General features: G+C 43.3%; 1 protein-coding gene across 3 annotated transcripts in view; it reads left to right on the top strand.

Moving 5' to 3' along the window:
- KPNB1 (karyopherin subunit beta 1) overlaps window positions 1-9,213 on the top strand; it is a 31,329-nt gene extending 22,116 nt beyond the window's left edge. Inside the window, exons 14-20 of one of the 3 annotated variants that reach the window (XM_025194462.1) lie at window positions 591-673; window positions 1,339-1,446; window positions 1,703-1,846; window positions 1,959-2,064; window positions 2,445-2,559; window positions 3,159-3,320; window positions 7,772-9,213. In XM_025194462.1, coding sequence (XP_025050247.1) covers window positions 591-673; window positions 1,339-1,446; window positions 1,703-1,846; window positions 1,959-2,064; window positions 2,445-2,559; window positions 3,159-3,320; window positions 7,772-8,015 — 962 coding nt within the window. In that variant the 3' untranslated portion in view covers window positions 8,016-9,213. Of the gene's footprint in view, window positions 1-590; window positions 674-1,338; window positions 1,447-1,702; window positions 1,847-1,958; window positions 2,065-2,444; window positions 2,560-3,158; window positions 3,321-4,396; window positions 5,514-7,771 lie in introns of those variants that run through there. The other 2 variants (XM_025194463.1, XM_006037982.3) reach the window with 2 other exon arrangements.
- Window positions 9,214-19,528: the final 10,315 nt, after the last annotated feature.

The raw sequence follows: 19,528 nt of genomic DNA, 5'->3' as shown, positions 1-19,528 counted from the left end.
AAGAGTGGTGAAATTATGTTGTAGAAAAATAAATCTTTTCCTTCAAATAAATTTAAATCCAAGCTTCCCAAGAAGCACTCACTATTGGAAGAACAAGGAGTAAAGGGGGAGTCTCCAAAGCTGAAATGCCTTGGCTAATCAGCTGTCCCCAAAGGGAAAACTTTACTATGGCTTTAATCAGAAGAAAAAGTTTGGATCAACTTGATAAATCCTGCTTTACAATGGCTGGGGTGTAATGTTGCCCCTTCCCCCAAGTGCAGACTACTGGGTGGAGAGCTGCTCATTGTGAGTCGGGATTTTTGGGGGTGGGGGCTGTGCATTTTTGCCATGATGCCAGTTGCTCTAGATGAACCCTGAACAACCCTTCTGAACATGCAAGAGAGCTATTCCTTATTTTCAAATAACTATCTCTGATGGTATGCTAGACTTTCCTTTTTCTCCAAACAAATGTCTTGTACATTCAATAGAAGAATTGAGTAATAAAAGCTCTTGAGTGGTATATGATTGACTGGTAGGTCTCCTGATTTACTCTGGTAGGTCTCTCTTGACCTAATTGGAATGGATTTTGCTTTTTTTGTCTGTATGTACAGTCTTAGGTGGAGAGTTTCTGAAGTACATGGATGCCTTCAAACCTTTCCTGGGCATTGGACTGAAGAACTATGCAGAATACCAGGTAGGACCCAAAGCTGAAAGCCTTTGCAGCCCCTTGTATGTTCAATAGGATGACATCTTTTTGAGAGCAGTCAGTGATGAAACTAAAATCAGTTCTGTAAAGTCTCTGTAATTACTGGCTGCACTCATAAATGAAATTAGACTCTCCTCTATTGTAAATTGCCCACAGAAGACTGTTGTCAGCTGGACACCTGAGGTCTTCCTACATTGGCCACTTTTTGTTGACATTGATCAGGAGAGAGATTATTACTGGCAGTGAATTTCCATTAGAGGTCTACTGGCAGTGAATTTTCATTAGATGTGCAGGTCTAATGGAATTTACCCTGGGGCTGGTACTTGGAACACCTGGCCGCTAGATTTCATGGCACTTCTCTTAAAATAAAAAAAAAGGTCACCTGTCATTAGTTGGTATCTGAAACACTGCCTCTGTTGGGGAAACTTGTTTAGATTTTTTTTTCTATAGCTTACCATTTCAAATGGTTAACAAAGCCTTGACTCCTATCAGCAGTTGCAAATAAGAGTCATTATTCTTAGTGGCTTTCTTGGTTACTGTCTGTCTTGGTACCATTATTTAGTGTTTTTAATAAGCTAAAGCTGTAAGGACAGTCAGTGTGGGGAGCACTGACTCATTCTGGGTGGGTGTATAATTTGCTGTTCTCTTTTCAGGTTTGTCTGGCTGCAGTGGGCCTAGTTGGAGACTTATGTAGAGCCCTGCAGTCCAACATCTTGCCTTTCTGCGATGAGGTTATGCAGCTGCTCTTAGAAAACTTGGGGGTAAGGGCTTAACCTACCAATAACTAGCTAGGAAAACTTGGCTCTTGCAAAGTAAATAAGATAGGGAAGCAGAGGAGTTAGAGGCCTCTTATCTGAAGATACAAGAGTAATAGCTAGTAAGCATGACCATTTGAAGAGAGTCCGTGTGGAAAAGTGGGGGGGGATTTCAGTTTCTGGTATTTTACTCTAGTTCACTAGCCTGTCCTTACTTCCAATGTCCAACTAATGGGATCTGATCTTTTCTTTCCACTTTCAGAACGAGAATGTTCATAGGTCTGTAAAGCCTCAGATTCTTTCTGTGTTTGGTGATATTGCCCTTGCCATTGGTGGAGAGTTTAAAAAATACCTAGATGTTGTGTTGAACACCTTGCAGCAGGCCTCCCAAGCCCAGGTTGATAAGGTAAGCCAGCAGCACATGATGCAGATCCTTCTCATAAACCCTGAAATGGGTTCATGCCTCAGCGGCTTTCCAGTGGTCCTTACAGAAGCATGTTCTCTTGTTTCTCATTTAGTCTGACTATGATATGGTAGACTACTTGAATGAGCTGAGGGAGGGCTGTCTGGAAGCTTACACTGGCATCATTCAGGGACTGAAGGGAGACCAAGAAAATGTGCACCGTGAGTATTCCCTGTTGTGCAATGGAAACGGTTGCTGATCTGAAATTGAAAGGGGGGTAGGAGATACGCTTAAATAAGTTCCTTCATTAGTAGCTACTCCCATGGCTTTAATAGAAATTGCATGCAAATGGGATCAACAGTGCTAATCGGTTCACAGCTGCTAAGGGAAAAAACAAAACAAGAATCCCCTCCTTTGGATAGAGGGGACTGGACTAACAGCAAGCCTTTCCTCCTGAATTCAAGAAGCTCCTATAGCACTGCAATCTGGTCTGTGAGCAGAGTGGAAGCTATTATATCAAAAGTGGTTTGATGGGTTAGCTACTCCCTAGAGGTGGGCCATGTTTTAAGCCTGCTATACTAAGCCAGTTGTTGCCTTGCAGCGGATGTCATGCTGGTGCAGCCCAGAGTAGAATTTATTCTTTCTTTCATCGACCACATTGCTGGAGATGAGGATCACACAGACGGAGTAGTAGCTTGTGCTGCTGGGCTGATAGGGTAAGCATCTGGGTCCTTTAACTTGAAAATAATAAGCATCTTGCACAGACTTATGGTACAATAAGCTTTGTCATTTTTACACTTGTCTAAACTGCTGGCCCTATAGACTTCAGTTTAGAAGCAAAGTTGAATTGATATACATGGTGATGGTGGTCCCTGACCACAGAACTGGTGACCAGCTTCATCCTGGTCTCACAGTTCCATGAAGGCAAGTGCAAACTGCATGTGCCTTATACAAAGTTGTATTCAAAGATAAGTCAATACAAATGACATTCTGTGGTGCCTTGTGTAATTGAGGAATTGCTAAAGCTGGATTCAGCTAGTTAATGTCCATTTTGCTGTTGACTTTGGAAGCAGGATGGAACTTTCAGGGAGAACGTTCTTTGGACAGGACACATGCATGCTTGCAGCCAATACAACTGTTCCGCTCTTCATGCTAAAACTGGTGACAATATGCAACATTTTAAAAAGGGTATTTGATTGTGTGATTCACTCTTTTCTTGTTGCTAGCAAGAGCTGCTCAAACTGTCAGTGGCACATCTGTTTGTGGCATTCAGTAAGCCTCAAAGCCCATTTACTCTCTACTGTTTCCCCTCCAGGGACTTGTGTACAGCATTTGGGAAAGATGTACTGAAATTAGTAGAAGCTAGACCCATGATACATGAACTGCTAACTGAAGGAAGAAGATCCAAGACGAATAAAACAAAAACCCTCGCTACCTGGGCGACTAAAGAACTGCGAAAACTGAAGAATCAAGCTTGGTAAGGAGACTCTTCTCAAAAGCCCTTAGCTAGAAAAGAATTTCCCATCATTTCTTCCAAGTAGTCCTATCTTCTGCTGCTTGGGATCTTGGTAAACAGAGCTAACACAATAGTTTTTTTTGGCCTTCGCTCCACAAGTTTGGACTAAAGGTCTCCTCCACAATAGAATCAAATCCTTGCTCATGGTGCAGCTGTAGCCTGCTAGTGAGTTCTCTCTTGCTTTCCCTGGATCTTTTTAGGTGCATCTCAGTTTTTTAACACTCTCTCTGCTTGCTGGTAAAGGAAACTATATTACACTTAGTGACACATGTTCCAAATCTGTATCATCTAATAAACATCTGTCCCCAGAACAAGTTGGGACAGAAGCTATGGGTGTTAGCTGCAGCCAAGGCCGGGAATTTGACTGACATGTGCCAATGCTCCTGCTAGGACTAAAAAACCCAGAGGTTCCTGCCTAGAAGGTGTTGCTCCTCTTTTCAGGGTCAGACTGATCTTCATGTCTGGGATCAGGAAGGAATTTTACCTCAGTTGGATTGGCATGGGTTTGTGAGGGTTTTTGCCTTCCTCCTGTAGTTATTGTCCTCTTCCGTGGACCTCTTCAGGGTGTTCTAACAACTACTTCCTATCCTTGCAGTGGCAGAACATTGGCAGTGCCCTCATGCCCCTGCTTTACCTGTAGCAAGCTAAGGTGTTGTTGATGTTTAGGTCATTGTGTGGCATGCGTAAGGGTTGTTGGCAAAGTATTTAAGAATAGGTTAGACACTTGTCTAGGATGGGTTAGATGGGAATGATCCTGCTTTGAGAAGGGGGTTGGATTAGATGACTTCTGAGATCACTTCCAGCTCTGCTTCCTATTTCTTCTAAATCATGGAAAAGTACAGGGGATGTAGCATTTGGGAAAAGCCACTTACTCCTGGCTGGATGTGCACCTTTTAATTCATTGAACTCTAGGTCTTTTTTCAGTTTTGTGATGTGCCTATTTCCTTTGATTGTAAATAATCCTATTTTGGCTCCTAAAGCGGGTCTTGGTTTTTTTTATGACTGTCCCCCCCCCCTCCCCCCCCCTCTGATTACAGATCTGTTACCATTGGGATGACACCTGAGACCCCCACTGGAAATCTCCAATCTTTTGAAAAAAACCCGGAAATAAGGAGCGTGCACGGATGCTGAATGTTTGGGAATGAGAGGATGAGTGAGTGAGACGTGAAACACACCACATTGAAAATCCCGCCACAGTAACAGCAGCAGCGCTGTTAGTGAGCTGAGCACTGACTTGCGTAAAAAAAAAACCACAAAAAAACAAAAAAAAAAAACCACAAAAAAACCTGACGTCGTCTGCCTTGAGGAAGAGGGAATGACTAAGCTGTTTGAAATAAGCAGTCTCTTCCGACAGAGACTAGGACTAGCTTTTCTGTCTTTGGGCCAGTGCGGAGCAGAATAACTAGTTTGGAAGAGAAGAAACTAGGTTCAACTGTGGTGCTCTTTGTTTGAGGTCTGGCTTTTGCTGCTGAAGAGAGCTGGAGTCTGGGTCTCTGGCCCGCCTTCTGTAACTTGCCACACAACGCTATCAGTGCACCTGGGTTAAAGGAGGGGTGAAGGATTTTCAGTCTAAGAGTGAGTGTGTGTGAATGAGGCGGTATCCACATTCTCAACTTCAAAGTCATTGCAGTTTATCTTTTCCCAAAAAGGGTTAGCTGTTGCATTTCATAAACTAACCGAAGTTCAGTCTACTGATGCAGCCTAAGAGATGTAAAAAGAAAAGAGGAAAAAATAAAAGGAAAGTCGCTCTTTAGGGCTTTTTATTTTAGGGAAACACTGACGAATGTTCAGAGCCTCCCATTCAGAGTGACGCTTTTCATGATCTTGTTTCATCAAAGCGCCTTTCCTTCCTTAATATTGTTCAACTGTGAATGTAGAAATGGGGGGGAAAACTCTTGCGTTAGAGGGAATAGAAACAAATTGTCAAACAAGATTTCAGACTTACACACACACAAACACAAAGTGCTCAGAATTGGCAATGAGAACGCAAAGGGAACGATCTCTCCTGACTTGTACTGTAGCAGCCCGAACACCCACAAAATTGTGCCAAAGAGTTGAAAAACAATAAAGTAAACCTTCAGGTAATATTTTGGATTGCAAAATGAGGATAAATTCAATGTTCAAACAATCTGATAAAATGCCATTTGGAAACTGCTTGGCCTTTTGTGCTCTTTATTTGATCGAATTTTAATGTGGTATTGGTCTCTTGCTGCACTTCAAAAACAAAAAAGGAAAAAGAGAAATTTATATAAATATATATATACTGACTTGAGCTTACACAAGACGGCACTTGTAAAAGGTTATATTTTTCCACTGCAGTTGAAGATTAATAAAATGGTGTCAAACATTCCCCAATACTTCCTTTTTTGTATTCTTGGTCTTTCCAGTAAAAGGGGAACCCACTAACTCTTTTTTTTCTTTTTTCTTAACAGTGTAGTAAAAGTCTGATGGGCAATTCTGGGACAGATTAGCTTTTTGGTGTTCCCAGTCAGGCAGCTTTTAATTCTGTCATGTGAAGGACTGGAATTTCTTTGGGTTCTTTGTTTTCTTTTCTGTTGTTTTTTTTTTCTCTCAAATCAAATTTTTTTTCTTTCTCCCTTCCTTTTTTGAGGAATAGTCACTCCTTCACTTGTCCCAGCTCATCAGCAATAAAACAGGAAGAAAGGAGAGAAGGTGTAGGGTGTAAAACAATTATTCATTTAACCTTTATTATGCAGCTCTTACCAGCAGTTTTAAATTTTGCACGGCCTTTTAAAAGCTGTTTGTCTGTGGGAGGAAGTTTAGAAACCCCTCACCTAGCGTATGAACAGAAGCAGGTAAAATCTCTTATTATCCTTTTCTTCCCTTCTCCCAATCTGATTCCCAGGATCCATGAAAATGGAATCCACTTCTGTTGCCCATTCGCACTGCAGCATCCACAGCAGCTCTTGTACAGGGTATCAGATATGTGCCTTTCAGTGCCGGGTTCAGAATGCAGTCAAAGTGCTGACCTTTGAACCAGTGTACAAAAAATAAAAATAAAAAAATCCCAGGTGCTTAGAAGAAAGGAAAAGTCTGATGGCAAATTGGGAGAGCTGGCCAGCTCCTAAAGCATTGGTGAGGGAAAGGCCTGGGTCACATTTCTATTAATGCCTTTTATTTTTATTTTGTTTCTTGAGGTGGGGTGGGATTTCCTATAAAGCCATTCCTGAAGTTGGGGAGGGGGCATGGAGGGGAGAAATCTGATCATTCCTCAGTGCTACCTGTTTCTGTCCTGTGTGGCTGTTCAGCTGTAGACAGCAGGAGAATAAAGTACACTGAGACAGTAGTGGAAACAAATCTGGCGTCTCATGTTTTTTGTTCAAGGGAATGAGTTGAAAATGTCCTAATGCTTAACACCTTGAGCTTCCACACCACACTCCCATAGTATAGTAGTGAGGAGAAGCTAGTTCACTCACTCCAGTATTGGTGCTGAAACCTGCAACTGCTCTCCTTTTAATCCTGATATAGCTGGGGTTTGGAGAGGGAGATAAATGCCTTGTATATAATGTTAAAGCACCAGTGTTGCTGCCTGGCAGACTCTTAATTAATGGAATAAATCGTTGACTTTTTTTTAATGTGCCATTTCAATGCTAGGATCACAATGTGCTTGTTTCAGCAAAGCATTTTGTTAGCTTGCAGCCTGGGCATTGCACTGGTTTTTGCTTTGCCACTGAGGTAGGGGTTACAGTGGGATACTGGAGGGCTACTGCTGAGAGGAAATACTGCTGTCTGGAAATAGCTTTTATGGCAAGTGGTGGCTCCATTCATATTGTGCTGCAGCACTTTGTATCTTGTGCTTTTTCTTTGCTAATCAAATGCCTTGCCACAGGCATTTACTGTACTGCTCTTGGACTTGAATGGAAAAAAGTTAATGTAATCTTTACAGTACCCACTTTAATGCAATCCTAGTATTTTTAACTTGAAACCAAGCTACTGTGTTAACTTTCTCAAGTCCATCAAATTATTGACATCCTGGCCACATGAGCAACCAGTGCTTGGTGTTCATTTGGCTTTTGACACCAAGTGCTTTTCAATAAATTTTTAATCTCTGGCAACACTTCTGAAGTGCTGTTACTATGCCACCTACCAATTGGCAGTTGTGATCTGTTAGTGACTAGAAGTCCCACTTACTAACATTGGTAGCATTGATCTATTTACCTCAGTGCTTGGTGTTCATTTGGCTTTTGACACCAAGTGCTTTTCAATAAATTTTTAATCTCTGGCAACACTTCTGAAGTGCTGTTACTATGCCACCTACCAATTGGCAGTTGTGATCTGTTAGTGACTAGAAGTCCCACTTACTAACAAATTGGTAGCATTGATTTATTTACCTTCTAAATAAAAGCTGCTTTATTTTTGTTTTAACCTTTTTTCTGCTTTGTTTTATATAGTTGCTGCTGCTTCTCTTGCCAGAAACCTTCCTCCCCTGCACTGCTCAGTGAGACTGTGTGGGCATGCACTCTGAATGACATGCTCTCATCTGCTTCCTGTTTGGGGGAGCTGGAGGTGACAGGGATGTGTCATCCGCCCATATGTGCTATTCAGACACACAGGAATAACAGTGCGATGCAAAACTATTTCCAGGAACAAGAGTCTGGCCTCTTCTATCAGTGGTTGTCTTTTGGGTTCCTTTGAGGTTTAATGTCATCTACGTTCTCTTGTGTGCATTTGTGTACCTTGACAGGGGATGGTATCTTGGCAAGAGCAGATTAGCTTGCTAAATGCCTTGTTCTTCAATATGATTAAAGCAGTGGTGCCCAACCTTTTCGTTCTGTGGGCCAGCTGAGCAGTGCCAAGTCTGTTTGCAGGCCAGATCTGGCCTATGGATGACTGCGTGGTAACAATGACCTGGCCAGGGCTTGATGCACAGCTATGTGGGGCTAGGAAATTTGGCAGCAGGGTGGCAGTGGCAGTGCTAATTGCTACTGCTTTCTTGCCACCAAATTTCCAAACCCCTGAACTGAAGCACACTTTCTGATCAGGAAAGAGATGCAGAGATCAACCATGGAAGAAAAACTGATTGGCTGGGAGGCGAGCTAAACTACAAGAATCTATTTACTGAGTCCTTACAAACCAGGCTTAGGGGTGTTTAACACCTTCTGCAAACCATGGAGGTGATAAAGTAGTCTTGGCCCATCACGTAGGAGCGTGTACTGAGGTTCTCTTTAATGAGAGGAGGCTTTGTCCATCATTGAAAGTACTGCCTGCTGTGGAATGCAGTGGTTGCTGCCAGCACATAGCAAAGCCTGCACGCTCTAGGATGGTGAAGTGGGTACATCGCACTAACAAAGGCATCACAGGGAAGCAGAATGTAATTATCCACCATGTAATTTAGTGAATTTTAATGGTTTTGACATTTACCTCTTGGGTAAAGTTTTCCCAGCATTTTTAATGACTGAGTGGGCAGGTCCTACAGCTCAGCTCTTAACCGTGACTTCTTCCAAGTTGTAACTTGTGCACTAAGCACAGGTGTGTGTGGAGAGCTGGCTCAAGACATGGTGATATTGCAGCTTTTTTTTTTCCAACTAGAAGAGGTATTAAAATAGATTAAAATATACTCTTTTTCATGTAAGCAAATGCATTACCAGTGGTCTGTGATTGCAAGTGGGAAGAAAGCTGTCCATACAAGAGAACTTGAGAACCAATGTCTTGTCCAAACTTAAAGCTGGAATTTTTAATGAAAAGCAACCAAATGGTGCCTAGTGTCTCCACTTGGTAGGAGATCCTGTAGTCTGCCTTAAGTAAACCAGTTTGGGCAATGAGCACTTTTACACGTGCTCCAGGAATGGGGGGGGCAGGGGTGCACAGTGCTTTAATTAGAGTGGCTCTAAACTAAAATGCTGCCATGTCTCCTGTATCAGTGTCCCCACAGTTAAAAATGGCATGAGGATGCTTGAACTAAAGTTTGTTCCACGAGCTTTAGTTCAAGCACCCCTGCCACTATTTTTAAGCGCGGGAACACTAATACACAAGATGCGGGAGGCTGCTGGAGCGCAGCTGTTGTCATGCTCTAGCAGACTCGATTTAATTGTCTGCTTCAGCACACTAGAATTCCAGCGCATCAGAGCAGCCTCTGTGCTAGCATATAGGCAGGCACCCAATGAATATGGGCACTTTCTATACTCTGTCCTGAATATGGCAAATAATCAAGGTGAGAAATCCAGCAACTACATATCTTGACAGCTTCATGTTCACATGCCTAATGTGTATTATCAACATGATTATGAAGAGGAGCTTGTGTACAGATTGAGAGAAGTCTCATGGTGTCTGGTTTATCTTGAGATCACATGAAGTGGTTGGCTTTCTGCAGAGACTCTGTTTATCTCTTCCTGAATTTGACAGATACCACTTAAAACAATGGGGGCCAGCCTTTTTCACAGATGTACCACAAATTAGCACCACAGTCATGTCATTTCTCTTCCCCACTGCTCTTTTCTATGCCCAATTTCCTGCTCTGCTTTCTGCTTCCTGCCCAAGTGGCTGCTGTGCTGCCTGTTCTCTCTGCATTATCCTGCATGCCATGCACAGAGGCTGCCTGTAGCACTCGTGCCACAGGTTGGCCACCCTGACTGGAGGAAAAAAAAAATACAACATGAGTTTACCTCCACTTGTCTTCTGCCAGATGAGCAAGCTAGGTTTTAGTTGAGTTCCCAGGTTACTGAGCACATGGTACTGAAGAGGGGAATGCCCAGCATTTAATGATCTATAGTTTGCCAGGAGACTCAACTGCAAATGCTCAGGGACAAAGATTCATGTCTATAAATGTACCATATGTCCCATCACCTAAACTTGCTAGTCAAATAAGTAAACTCAAGCTTACAGCTAGTATATCCTTTGTGTTTGATGGAGTTAAAAACATTGTTAATTCCTGATGAGGCTAATAGAAGCCCAAGTTCAGGCCTTCACGGCTACATTGATCCAGAATTTGAGATGCAATTTGCCTTATAACAGTCAATGAAACATGGTGGGTGTTGCTGTATGAACAAATACCAGAAATGGTTGCTGTGTATACTGCATCATCAGTCAGCATGCCAAAGCACTCTGGATTCACTGACCCTCAAGGGAGCTAACAGATGAACTGAGCAATGCTGTTGAAACAGCAGGGGGAAATGAGCTGGAAAAGAATTGTCCTAGCTGAAGTTAAAACTGGACATGGGTTTAATGCACTTCTTTCAAAGGGGCAGGAAACAAGCAACTGGTCAAGGCTTATTTTTACATCTCCATTGAAAAAAGGTTCCTTCTGACAATGCACAGTATTGCCGCTAGAGGGGAAGAAGAGGGTGGCTTGGGATCAGGACATGCTTTACTTGGACTTCAAGTAAAGGTCCTCAAGAACCATCTCTCAGATTAGTCCAGCGGATTTCTTTTTTCTCAGATGTTCTGCTAGCTGAGTTGATGAATGCAATATGATCGGTTTATCCATGGAGCCAAAAAAATGGATGCGGAAGTACCCATCTGCTGCTGTGAACCAGTACAGATGTGTAAATCAGTGTCCTGTGCTTGTGACAAGAGGTTCTACAGAAGAACTTAGAGTTTCTACCATAGGTAGAGCAAGTAGGGTTTAGCTCTGTTGCCACAGACCAATCTAGGAGCTACCTGTATGCTCTCTTCCCAAGAAGGAGCTAGAAGACCCCTGAAAATTCCTTTCTTGTTCCCTGAACTTCTTTAAAAGCATTTTATTCTGAATTTTCCCCTCCCAGCTACCTTCTACCACCAGCTGGTATTCCTAATATGTTCATTCCATTTCTTTGGTGTTACTTTCCCAGATACTTCTCTGACAGCCTGCCATAGCAACGTTTGTTTTGGAGAACTGCAGTCCTGCTGACCCAAAGCAGTACTCCTATTAAAGCTTGAGCATCTTTCTCATTTACTTGAGGTAGATCATAAAAACAAAATTCATGTGTCGTGGAAACTGCAGTGGCTGTAAACCAGATGCTGAAACTAGCAAGTGCTGGTACACCTTTGAACCTCAAACAAAAATTGCCTGTACTTAACAGAGTAAACATAGGATTTGATTTCACTTTAAGAACCAAATGCTTTGTCATTACCTTCCTAAATTTGAGAAGGAAAAAAATGGTGGGTCAAATCCTCAGTCCTTGTAAACAGCTAAATTAATGTATCTGTGCTGAATTGCACTTGCAGAAGAGCTGAATTTAGGTGCTTGAATCATTGAAATTCAATGGAGTTTCATGATCTTAATTCCCTCCCGCACCTTTGAAAATCCTTGCCTTTGCTTTGTAATTTCAAATGAATGACTTCAGCCATAACACACAAATTAGGCTGATTCTTTAAAATATTGCAGTCTTGAAGAAGAAAAAATGCTGTCTGAAATGACTGTGAGAGATTGGTATGAGAATTTATCCAAAAGGTGGGATCGAACACCATGGTATAAAAGAAGGGTGAGAGCTAAAGATATTTACCCATCTGTCCATTACATTTTTTTTAAGGAACCTTAAGCACACTGAGTAACTTTACTCAGTTGAGTAGTTCTTCTGAATTAGAAGGCCTGAACAGCTCCCTTGCTCCTGATGGATACTACTAAAGCCATATTATGAGCAAGTTTGAAAGAAAACAGACTTTCATGGAGGTGACTGAAGAGAGGGCTGAGATGTTCTTAGGACCCACAGTGGCCACCTTTGTGTAGCAGGAGCTTGTAGCCTGCAGTGGGTGCAGCATTAAGCTTTGACAGGGGAAACAATGGCAAACCTTTTCAAAAGCATACCTCAAGTCCAAAGTATGAGATAACGCCACTCTAATAACTGGCCACTGCCATTGCTCCTGGGACATGGCAACGCTGAATTTAATGGCACCCATTTCCTACAGCTCTCATGGAGCCAAACCTTCAAGCCAGCCGCAATTGGTGCCCCTTTTAACTTGGCACCTGGGATTTATGTGCCAAACATACCAGCTGCCCATGTGCCTGCTGCTCTAGCAGGTAGGATGCTAGACTGGGAACCTGAACACTTGGGTTCTGTGATTGCCCACAGTCTTGAGCATGGGAGAAGCAAATTATTTCCCCTCACTTTTGTGGCTGTGTATTTCCAACCCTTGGCCTTACCCATTTATACTATAAAGCAGGGATGTCATCTGGCCCAGCTGAGTGACCCATGACTAGTCCACAGGCTGAATGAATGGTGCAGGCCAGCTTCGGGGGCTAGATCATGCTTGCAGATCTCACCCATCATGCTAGATCCAGCACACGTGGCACCTGTTCCAGCCAGCCAGAACCCAGTGGGAAGATGCTCAGCATCCTAGGCACTTGGCTAGGATGCCTGCTGGAACAAGGTATGGTACTGCTGGGGCTCCAGCATTGTGGGTCTTACCCAGCTTTGGCTGCTGCCCAGGGAGGGTTCCCCATCAAGTCTGTGGGCTGGATGACCGAGGTCTGCTGACCAAATCCAGCCCAAGCATGTGTTTGACACCCCTGCTGTAGTGTTAGAGACCATCCCAGCTACATGCTATGTGTTTGTACTCATGGCATAATGGGGCCCTCAGGGCCTCTGTTTTGCTGTAATTTGAATAAGTGATTGGGCTTTTCGGGCATGCCCAAAACAAGGCCTGGTAGCCAATCTCTGGTCTTAAGCATGGGAGTTGGGGGCACAGCTTCTAAATCCCAACTTCCTAGACCCTAAATCTTGAAGCCTGCACCTGGGAGAGGAGCAGTGCAGAAAACTTGCGTCATACCCTGTTCACGTTCCCTTTCAGCAGCTGTTCTCTGCCACTGTGACATAGGAGACTGGGCAAGATGACCCTATGGTCTGACTCAATAAATTACAGTTCTTAAGTTCTTAAATGCCACTTTCAGTGAAAGGGAAGCAAGCCTTCAGACCTACCCATGCTGGGAAAGTTAGGCTATAAACCAGGGGTGGGCAAAATGCGGCCCGCGGGCCAGATGTGGCCCACCAGGCCATTCTTTCTGGCCTGTGGGACCCCTAAAAAATTTAGAAAATTAATATTTATTTGTCCCCGGCTGCCTGTCATATGATCCCTGATGGCTTGCCAAAACTCAATAAGCGGGCTTCCGCCTGAAATAATTGCCCACCCCTGCTGTAAGCAGATGTGTCACTGGAGGTGGTTCTGATTTGTCCTGGGTTTTGACTGAGAGCAAAGAGGAGTGGCACAGCCCTTTTACACAGGTAGCCCTTCCAAACGGCATTGCTGCTCAGTGGCCAGGAAGAGAGAATGCAGTCTGGCAGACTTGTCTCTGGAAAGATTGGTAATTAACTTGAATGAGCTGCTATTAATTGGCACAGCATTGGGAGGAGGGGGGGAGAGTTAACCCCCTCTCATACTGCACGTACTTAAACAGGGACAATATACAATACAGTCTGTGGGATCCCAGGACAAAAAGGCTTTCTTCCAGGAGAAATGAGACCTCTGCTAGCCAATTTCTCCCAGGACAAATCCTTTTAACCTGATATCCTACAGATGAACAAACCCATTGTTCCACTTTAAGTACGTGTGAAGTAGTGAGGGCACACTCTTTTCCCTGGGACAGTCTGGTGTAATTCAAGTCAATTGCCATTCAAACTGTGTCCTGGTCCTGTTTTGTTGTGAGTGAAAGTCTGGGACAACCAGACCTGGGAAAAACCACTTTCTACAGTTATACAAGTCTGTTGAGCAAATGGTGCTGTCTTTGCACAAAGTGGTGCCGGTAGCTTCCACAGCCTAGTTTGATTTCAGACCGGACTGCCCTGCAGTGGAGCAAGAGCCATTTTATAGCCAGGAAGGTGTGCTTTTATAACCTATTGATGAAGTGCAGATTCTTTTCACCGAGATGAGGCCTTGCTCTCCAGGTTGTAAGGCTGTGCCAATGTGGGGAATCCATGTTTTGCTTAAGAAGTACATGATCTTCACATGGAGCTGCATACTCCAATTGGGATGAAGACAGTAGCCTGCAGTGCTCCCTGTGGGTCTCCAAACTCCGCTCCAGCCTGCTGTGAGCAAAAGGTTGCTGCTCCCTGCAGTAGATTATCTCCTACCCAGGAGGACTGGTTTATCAGTATTAGGTTGCTTGTTTGATCTGTTGTGGCTGGAACAGTTATGAAAGGACCAGATCTTCCCTACCCAAGGAGCTATTTTCTGCCCCACTCAAGATAAAAGGAGCTATGGCAGGAGCCTAATGTGATTGCGGGATACTTGTCCTCCTGAGACCAGGTGGGGAGTCACAGGGAGGAGTAAATTACAGGTGGGTGCACTGTATTCTAGTTTTTTCTGCCTTCCTAATGATCTGTGCTTGGTTTAAGTAAAGAGCAACAGTCGCTAAAAACCAGTGGTTCAGGACCCTATATTTCAAGTGGTGAGTGCTCCTGAGGGAGAGCTCAGCCAGATCTATGATTGATGGGGCTGGAGTAGCCCTGGAGTTCACACACGACTACTGAGCTTAGTCTGAACTCCCTAGAACTGCTGTAAAGTCAGCAGCTTGGGGTCTGGGCTGTGTTCATGTTCAGTATTAAACAAATGCAGTATTAAATTAAATCCTTGTTCTGGGCCCTTTACCTGTGCATAATTAGAGCATCCCTAGTTCACAAATTTGTAATCAAAACAGCAAAGGTGCAGGAGGGGAAATGGAAACGAGAGAAAGTGACTAAATGTAGTGTACTCTGAAGAGTGCATGCGTTCTTTAAAAAAAAAAAAAAAAAAAAAAAAAAAGGCGAATGAGCTTTGTATTTTAACTTAAAAAAAAAAAAAAAATTATAATCTCCCCGTGGAGTTGTGGAAGAGATGGAAGATGGAGAAATGGTGTCCCAGCTGCAGTGGACCGGAACCTCCTTGAGGTAAGTTTTTATTTATAGCATTGGATAAATAATTAACACTACCCTGCTGTGAATAAAATCAACTGGCTATGGCAAATGCCTTGTGCGGACTATCAGTGACGAGGCTGGGGATTTTTTGTGGTCTTGTGTCTGTTCCAGTGAAGTGATTCCTCATCCTAGTCCAAACTCAGTTCACAGGGGTGAGAAGTCAAAACTTTAGCCACTGGTTCTGGACCAGAGTGCTGTAACATGCTGGGTGGCCACAAGATCCTTTTAAAGATGTTGCACAATTTTAGCACAGCTTAGGTATTCAAACACCTACGCAACTTGCAAGATAAACCTAGAGATTTCCAATAGGAATCCAGTGTCCAAACCATTTTGACCTGTTGTGGGCTTTTTGAGCTCTTTGCAACAGAAGAATTGCTCTGTTATCTTTCGTAGTCAAGAAGCAATTGAAAACCATGAGTTAGCATTTTCCAAAGGGTGCTTCAAGTCTAACAAGGGGGCCTTTGGCCCCATTACACATTTATATATATTATACAATTACCTACTTAATTGCACAAGTCCAACCAACTATAAAGTTATTGCTGGAAAAGGTGTAATAACTTTTATAGCTGGTTTCTGTCCAGCTTTAATTTGCAAGTGCATCTTGTGCCCCTGTGGCTGGGAACTGTGTCAGCTGATCGGAGCTCCCGATGCTGGGGCCCCATGTGCACCCCTGAGCCTGGCAGCTCCTAGCTGAGAGAGCAGGTGCCTCACAGCTGGGAGCTCCATCAGCTGACAGGGCTCCCAATCGTGGGAGCATCCCACACACCAGAGGTTCCCAACCCCTGGGCCGCAGCCCAGTACTGGGCCGCAAAGGGTTGGCTGCCAGTCTGCAAGAGGGTTGGCTCCTGGACTGGAAGTCTGGAAGTGACCGGCATACTGCAGACTGACGGCCAACCCTTTTTATACTGAGTAGGCTAGGCAAGGCAAAGAGGAGTGGCAGAGCCCTTTTACACAGATATCCCTTCCAAACTGCATTGCTGCTCAGTGGCCAGGGAGAGAGCGCACAGCCTGGCAGGCTTGTCCCTGGAAAGATTGGTAATTAACTTGAATGAGCTGCTATTAATTGGCACAGCATTGGGAGGAGAGGGGAAGTGTATAGACAAGGCAAAAAAGAACTGATAGACAAGACAGAAGAACCGAGAGACTTGCCCCTAAAGACGCCCTCTTTTTAAACTGAGTATAAAAAAGGGTTGGCTGCTGGTCTGCACTATGCTAGTTGCTTCCGGTCTGCAATTTGACGGTCCGGTCACTTCCAGTCCTCAGTCTAAAAAAGTTGGGAGCTGCTGCCATACACCCTGCAGCTGGATGACTGCAGCTGCTGCACTCTCCCAGCTGCAGGTGTGTGGTGTGCCCCCGCAGCTGGAAGCCCCTTCAGCTGAGAGGGCTGCCAGCTGTGGGAACTGGCCCCTGCACCAGCAATTAGGCATGATGGGATCTGATTTGTGATCCCATAATTGCACCTCTTGCCGTGCATGTGTGACATGGCAGGAGGCGCAATTGTGTGGATCATGCATTAGATCTCATCGTGCCTTGTCCTGCATGTGTAGAGGGGCCCTTTGTGTCCAAAAAGGTTGATAAGCATTAACTTAGCCACTCCTTCAGGCTTGGTTTCATTCACAGTTGAGGAGGTAGGGTGGCTGATTTGGAGATTTCAGCACATAACTGGGACTCGGGAACTGAACTCCAAGCTCCCAACTCTTGCAAAGATACCCCTCTTGGACTTTGGGGGAAAGTCTATCTCTTTCTATCTCTTTCTGTCTCTCTCTCATTCCCCATATACAAAATAGGGATCAGTTCTTCTTTGCCTTTTCTATTTGGCTTGCAAATCCTCCAGGACAATGCATCTCTTCCCTATGCTGTGTGCAGTACCCAGCATTTCCATTTGCAACAAGGTACAATTATTTCTGTCAACTAATAGCATATGAGAAAAAAACAAATATTTCCTTTTCTGAAACTGTTGGAAGGAGGGTGCAGAATGTTATCCTTTTGCAGACCAAATAATGTGCATCTTAATTTCATATTTATGTCTATTGCCTGCTGTGCAGGGGGTTGTAAAAATGCACAGATTAGTGGAGATACAGACTGTACCCAAAATGCATTAGAGAGTTAAATAATTCAGTTACCAAGTTAACATAGAAATGAGAGAGAGAGAGAGAGAAGGAAGCATGAAAAATGTTTGTGAATAGATGGAGTCTATGTGAAGTGTGTGTGTGTAGTGGGAGACAGGGTTGTTGTAGCTGCAGAGTCGGCTTTTGTTCAGACAGTGGGAAAACAAAGATCGAAGCAGGCAGAGGGGACTGACTTGTGCATTTAGGAGTAAACGTGGTGGTTTTGAGCTTGCTCCAGTCATGGCTGGGGAGCTCATAGGATGGGTTGGTGAGGAAGTAGGAGGTCATGTTTCCTTCATCAGTACCAAAGATAAGGGGTAAAATCCTGCTTGTATTGAAGCCATCACTAAAATCTCCATGAAGTTCTGCCACTGAGGTGAGTGAAGCCAAGATGTCACCTCAGGCAGTGCTTAATGTGGCTTGTTGACACTGATAAACCTAAAGGTTTGTCTAAATAGGGCAAATGGCTAACATAATCATAATTCCCCATGTGGACACCGTATTCCACAACACGTGACTTGATTCTAGAGTGATTCTGCTCACAAACTGGAGTATTATCCAGAAGAAAAACTGTTATTCCAGAACAGTGTCCAAACAGGAGTGTTGTTCCAGAGATAACTATCCTGATCAATGTCCTCTGGGTAGGCAAGGTCTAAGCCAACCTACTGGCTGATGCTGGCACTCAGAGTATAATCATTCTGCTGTCCATCTGCAGCTATAAAGCAAAGAGCTGCAGTACAGGATATCCAAATGTTTGGAGAAATTAAACTGGAAGAAAAGATACTCTGGTTCACTCCTCAGGGATATGAGGGGGGTCTGTTGTAGTGATCAGTGGGTTCAGTAAACACAGGTATACAATGAATGAGAAGAACTGAGCAAAGAACTTTATTGTAGAGCAGTAGGCAACCTCTGCAGACCCTTGGTCTCTCTCTAACTACCATAACTGAGGGTCCATCTTCTGATTCCCAACTTCTGCAGCTTTCTAAGTAAGGGAGTGTCTCTAAATTATAACTTTATCACTACATCTTCCCTCTTAACAATAACTACAAAAATAAAATAACACAAAATTCCATTCACACATCTCTTTTTTTTTTTTTTTAAGTTTAGTAACAGTCTAATGAATTCCTTTAGCCAAAATATCAAATTCAAAATCCAATCCATCTAGTCTGTAGTGTCCTTTTCTTATCAGTCTGACTTGTCGGGCATCTGCACATGTAAGGTTTTTTGCAGGAGGTTTCACTTTCTTCTCAGACCAAGGAAGTATCAAATCTAGTTTATTATTTATTTTTGGTGGGAAGCTTTTCTTCCAAGTCTTGATAGATTTGAGTCCTTATAGTGGACTTTTGGCAGCCATGCTTCTGCACATAGCATAAAGTTCATTAGCTACAGACCACTAAGGCTGATTTCTTCTTTCTGCGTGATAATATTTGCATTTGTGTCCATAGGTACATTTCTCCTCATAAGGACATGGTTGCTTCTCACGTTCTGGAACAATTGGTTTCTTTCTAACATTGTCCATATTTAGGCCATGACAGGCAAGAGGATCACCCAAGAGGCACGAATGTTGTATCTTCTTTTACAAGCACATGCTTAAATAGAATGTGTTTCTCATAAGCTGCTAGACCCAAAATTGGCATCACCTCTCTGGGTAATGCAATGACTGGAAGTTTGTACACTTTACTTTTATACAAGATGCTTGTTAAGGCTTCTTCCTTTCACTCTGGTAGATTTGTTCCTGAATAGTCAGTTATTTTGATATTTGTTGGACTCGGGTTTGGTCTCAATTTTATCTTTCTATAGTCATGCTTTAGTAAAATATTAACCTGAGCTCCAATGTCCAGTTCAAATAAAACCATTGTTTCTTTACTTCCACAGACAAAATTCAGTCCCTCTAATTGATTTTGCTTGATTCAATCATACCTATTTTAAAAAAATAAATCCTTCTTCACTTTATGCTAAACTGTATTCACTTGAGGTTTTTGTGTAATGCAGTGTCTGCAATGCCACAAATAATCCTCTCTCAAATCAGAGATTCTGTTGAGGTCTTAAAAGCACAGTTCTTCCCCAGTCTCTCTTAATTCAGTAACATACTGATCTATGCTTTGTTCTGCTGTTTGTTTGCATATAAAAAAATCTGTGTCTTTTAGGGATCTCATTCTCTTTTTTGCATGCAGTACTCCTCAGATTTTGACAATATTTCACTTAATTTCATATTTTGGCCTTTTTCAGAGGTAAA

Source organism: Alligator sinensis, unplaced genomic scaffold, assembly GCF_000455745.1.
Source record: "Alligator sinensis unplaced genomic scaffold, ASM45574v1 scaffold2168_1, whole genome shotgun sequence".
Lineage (NCBI taxonomy): Eukaryota > Metazoa > Chordata > Crocodylia > Alligatoridae > Alligator > Alligator sinensis.
Note: the sequence above shows the minus strand (reverse complement) of the source record. Positions and strands in the feature narration are given on the sequence as shown.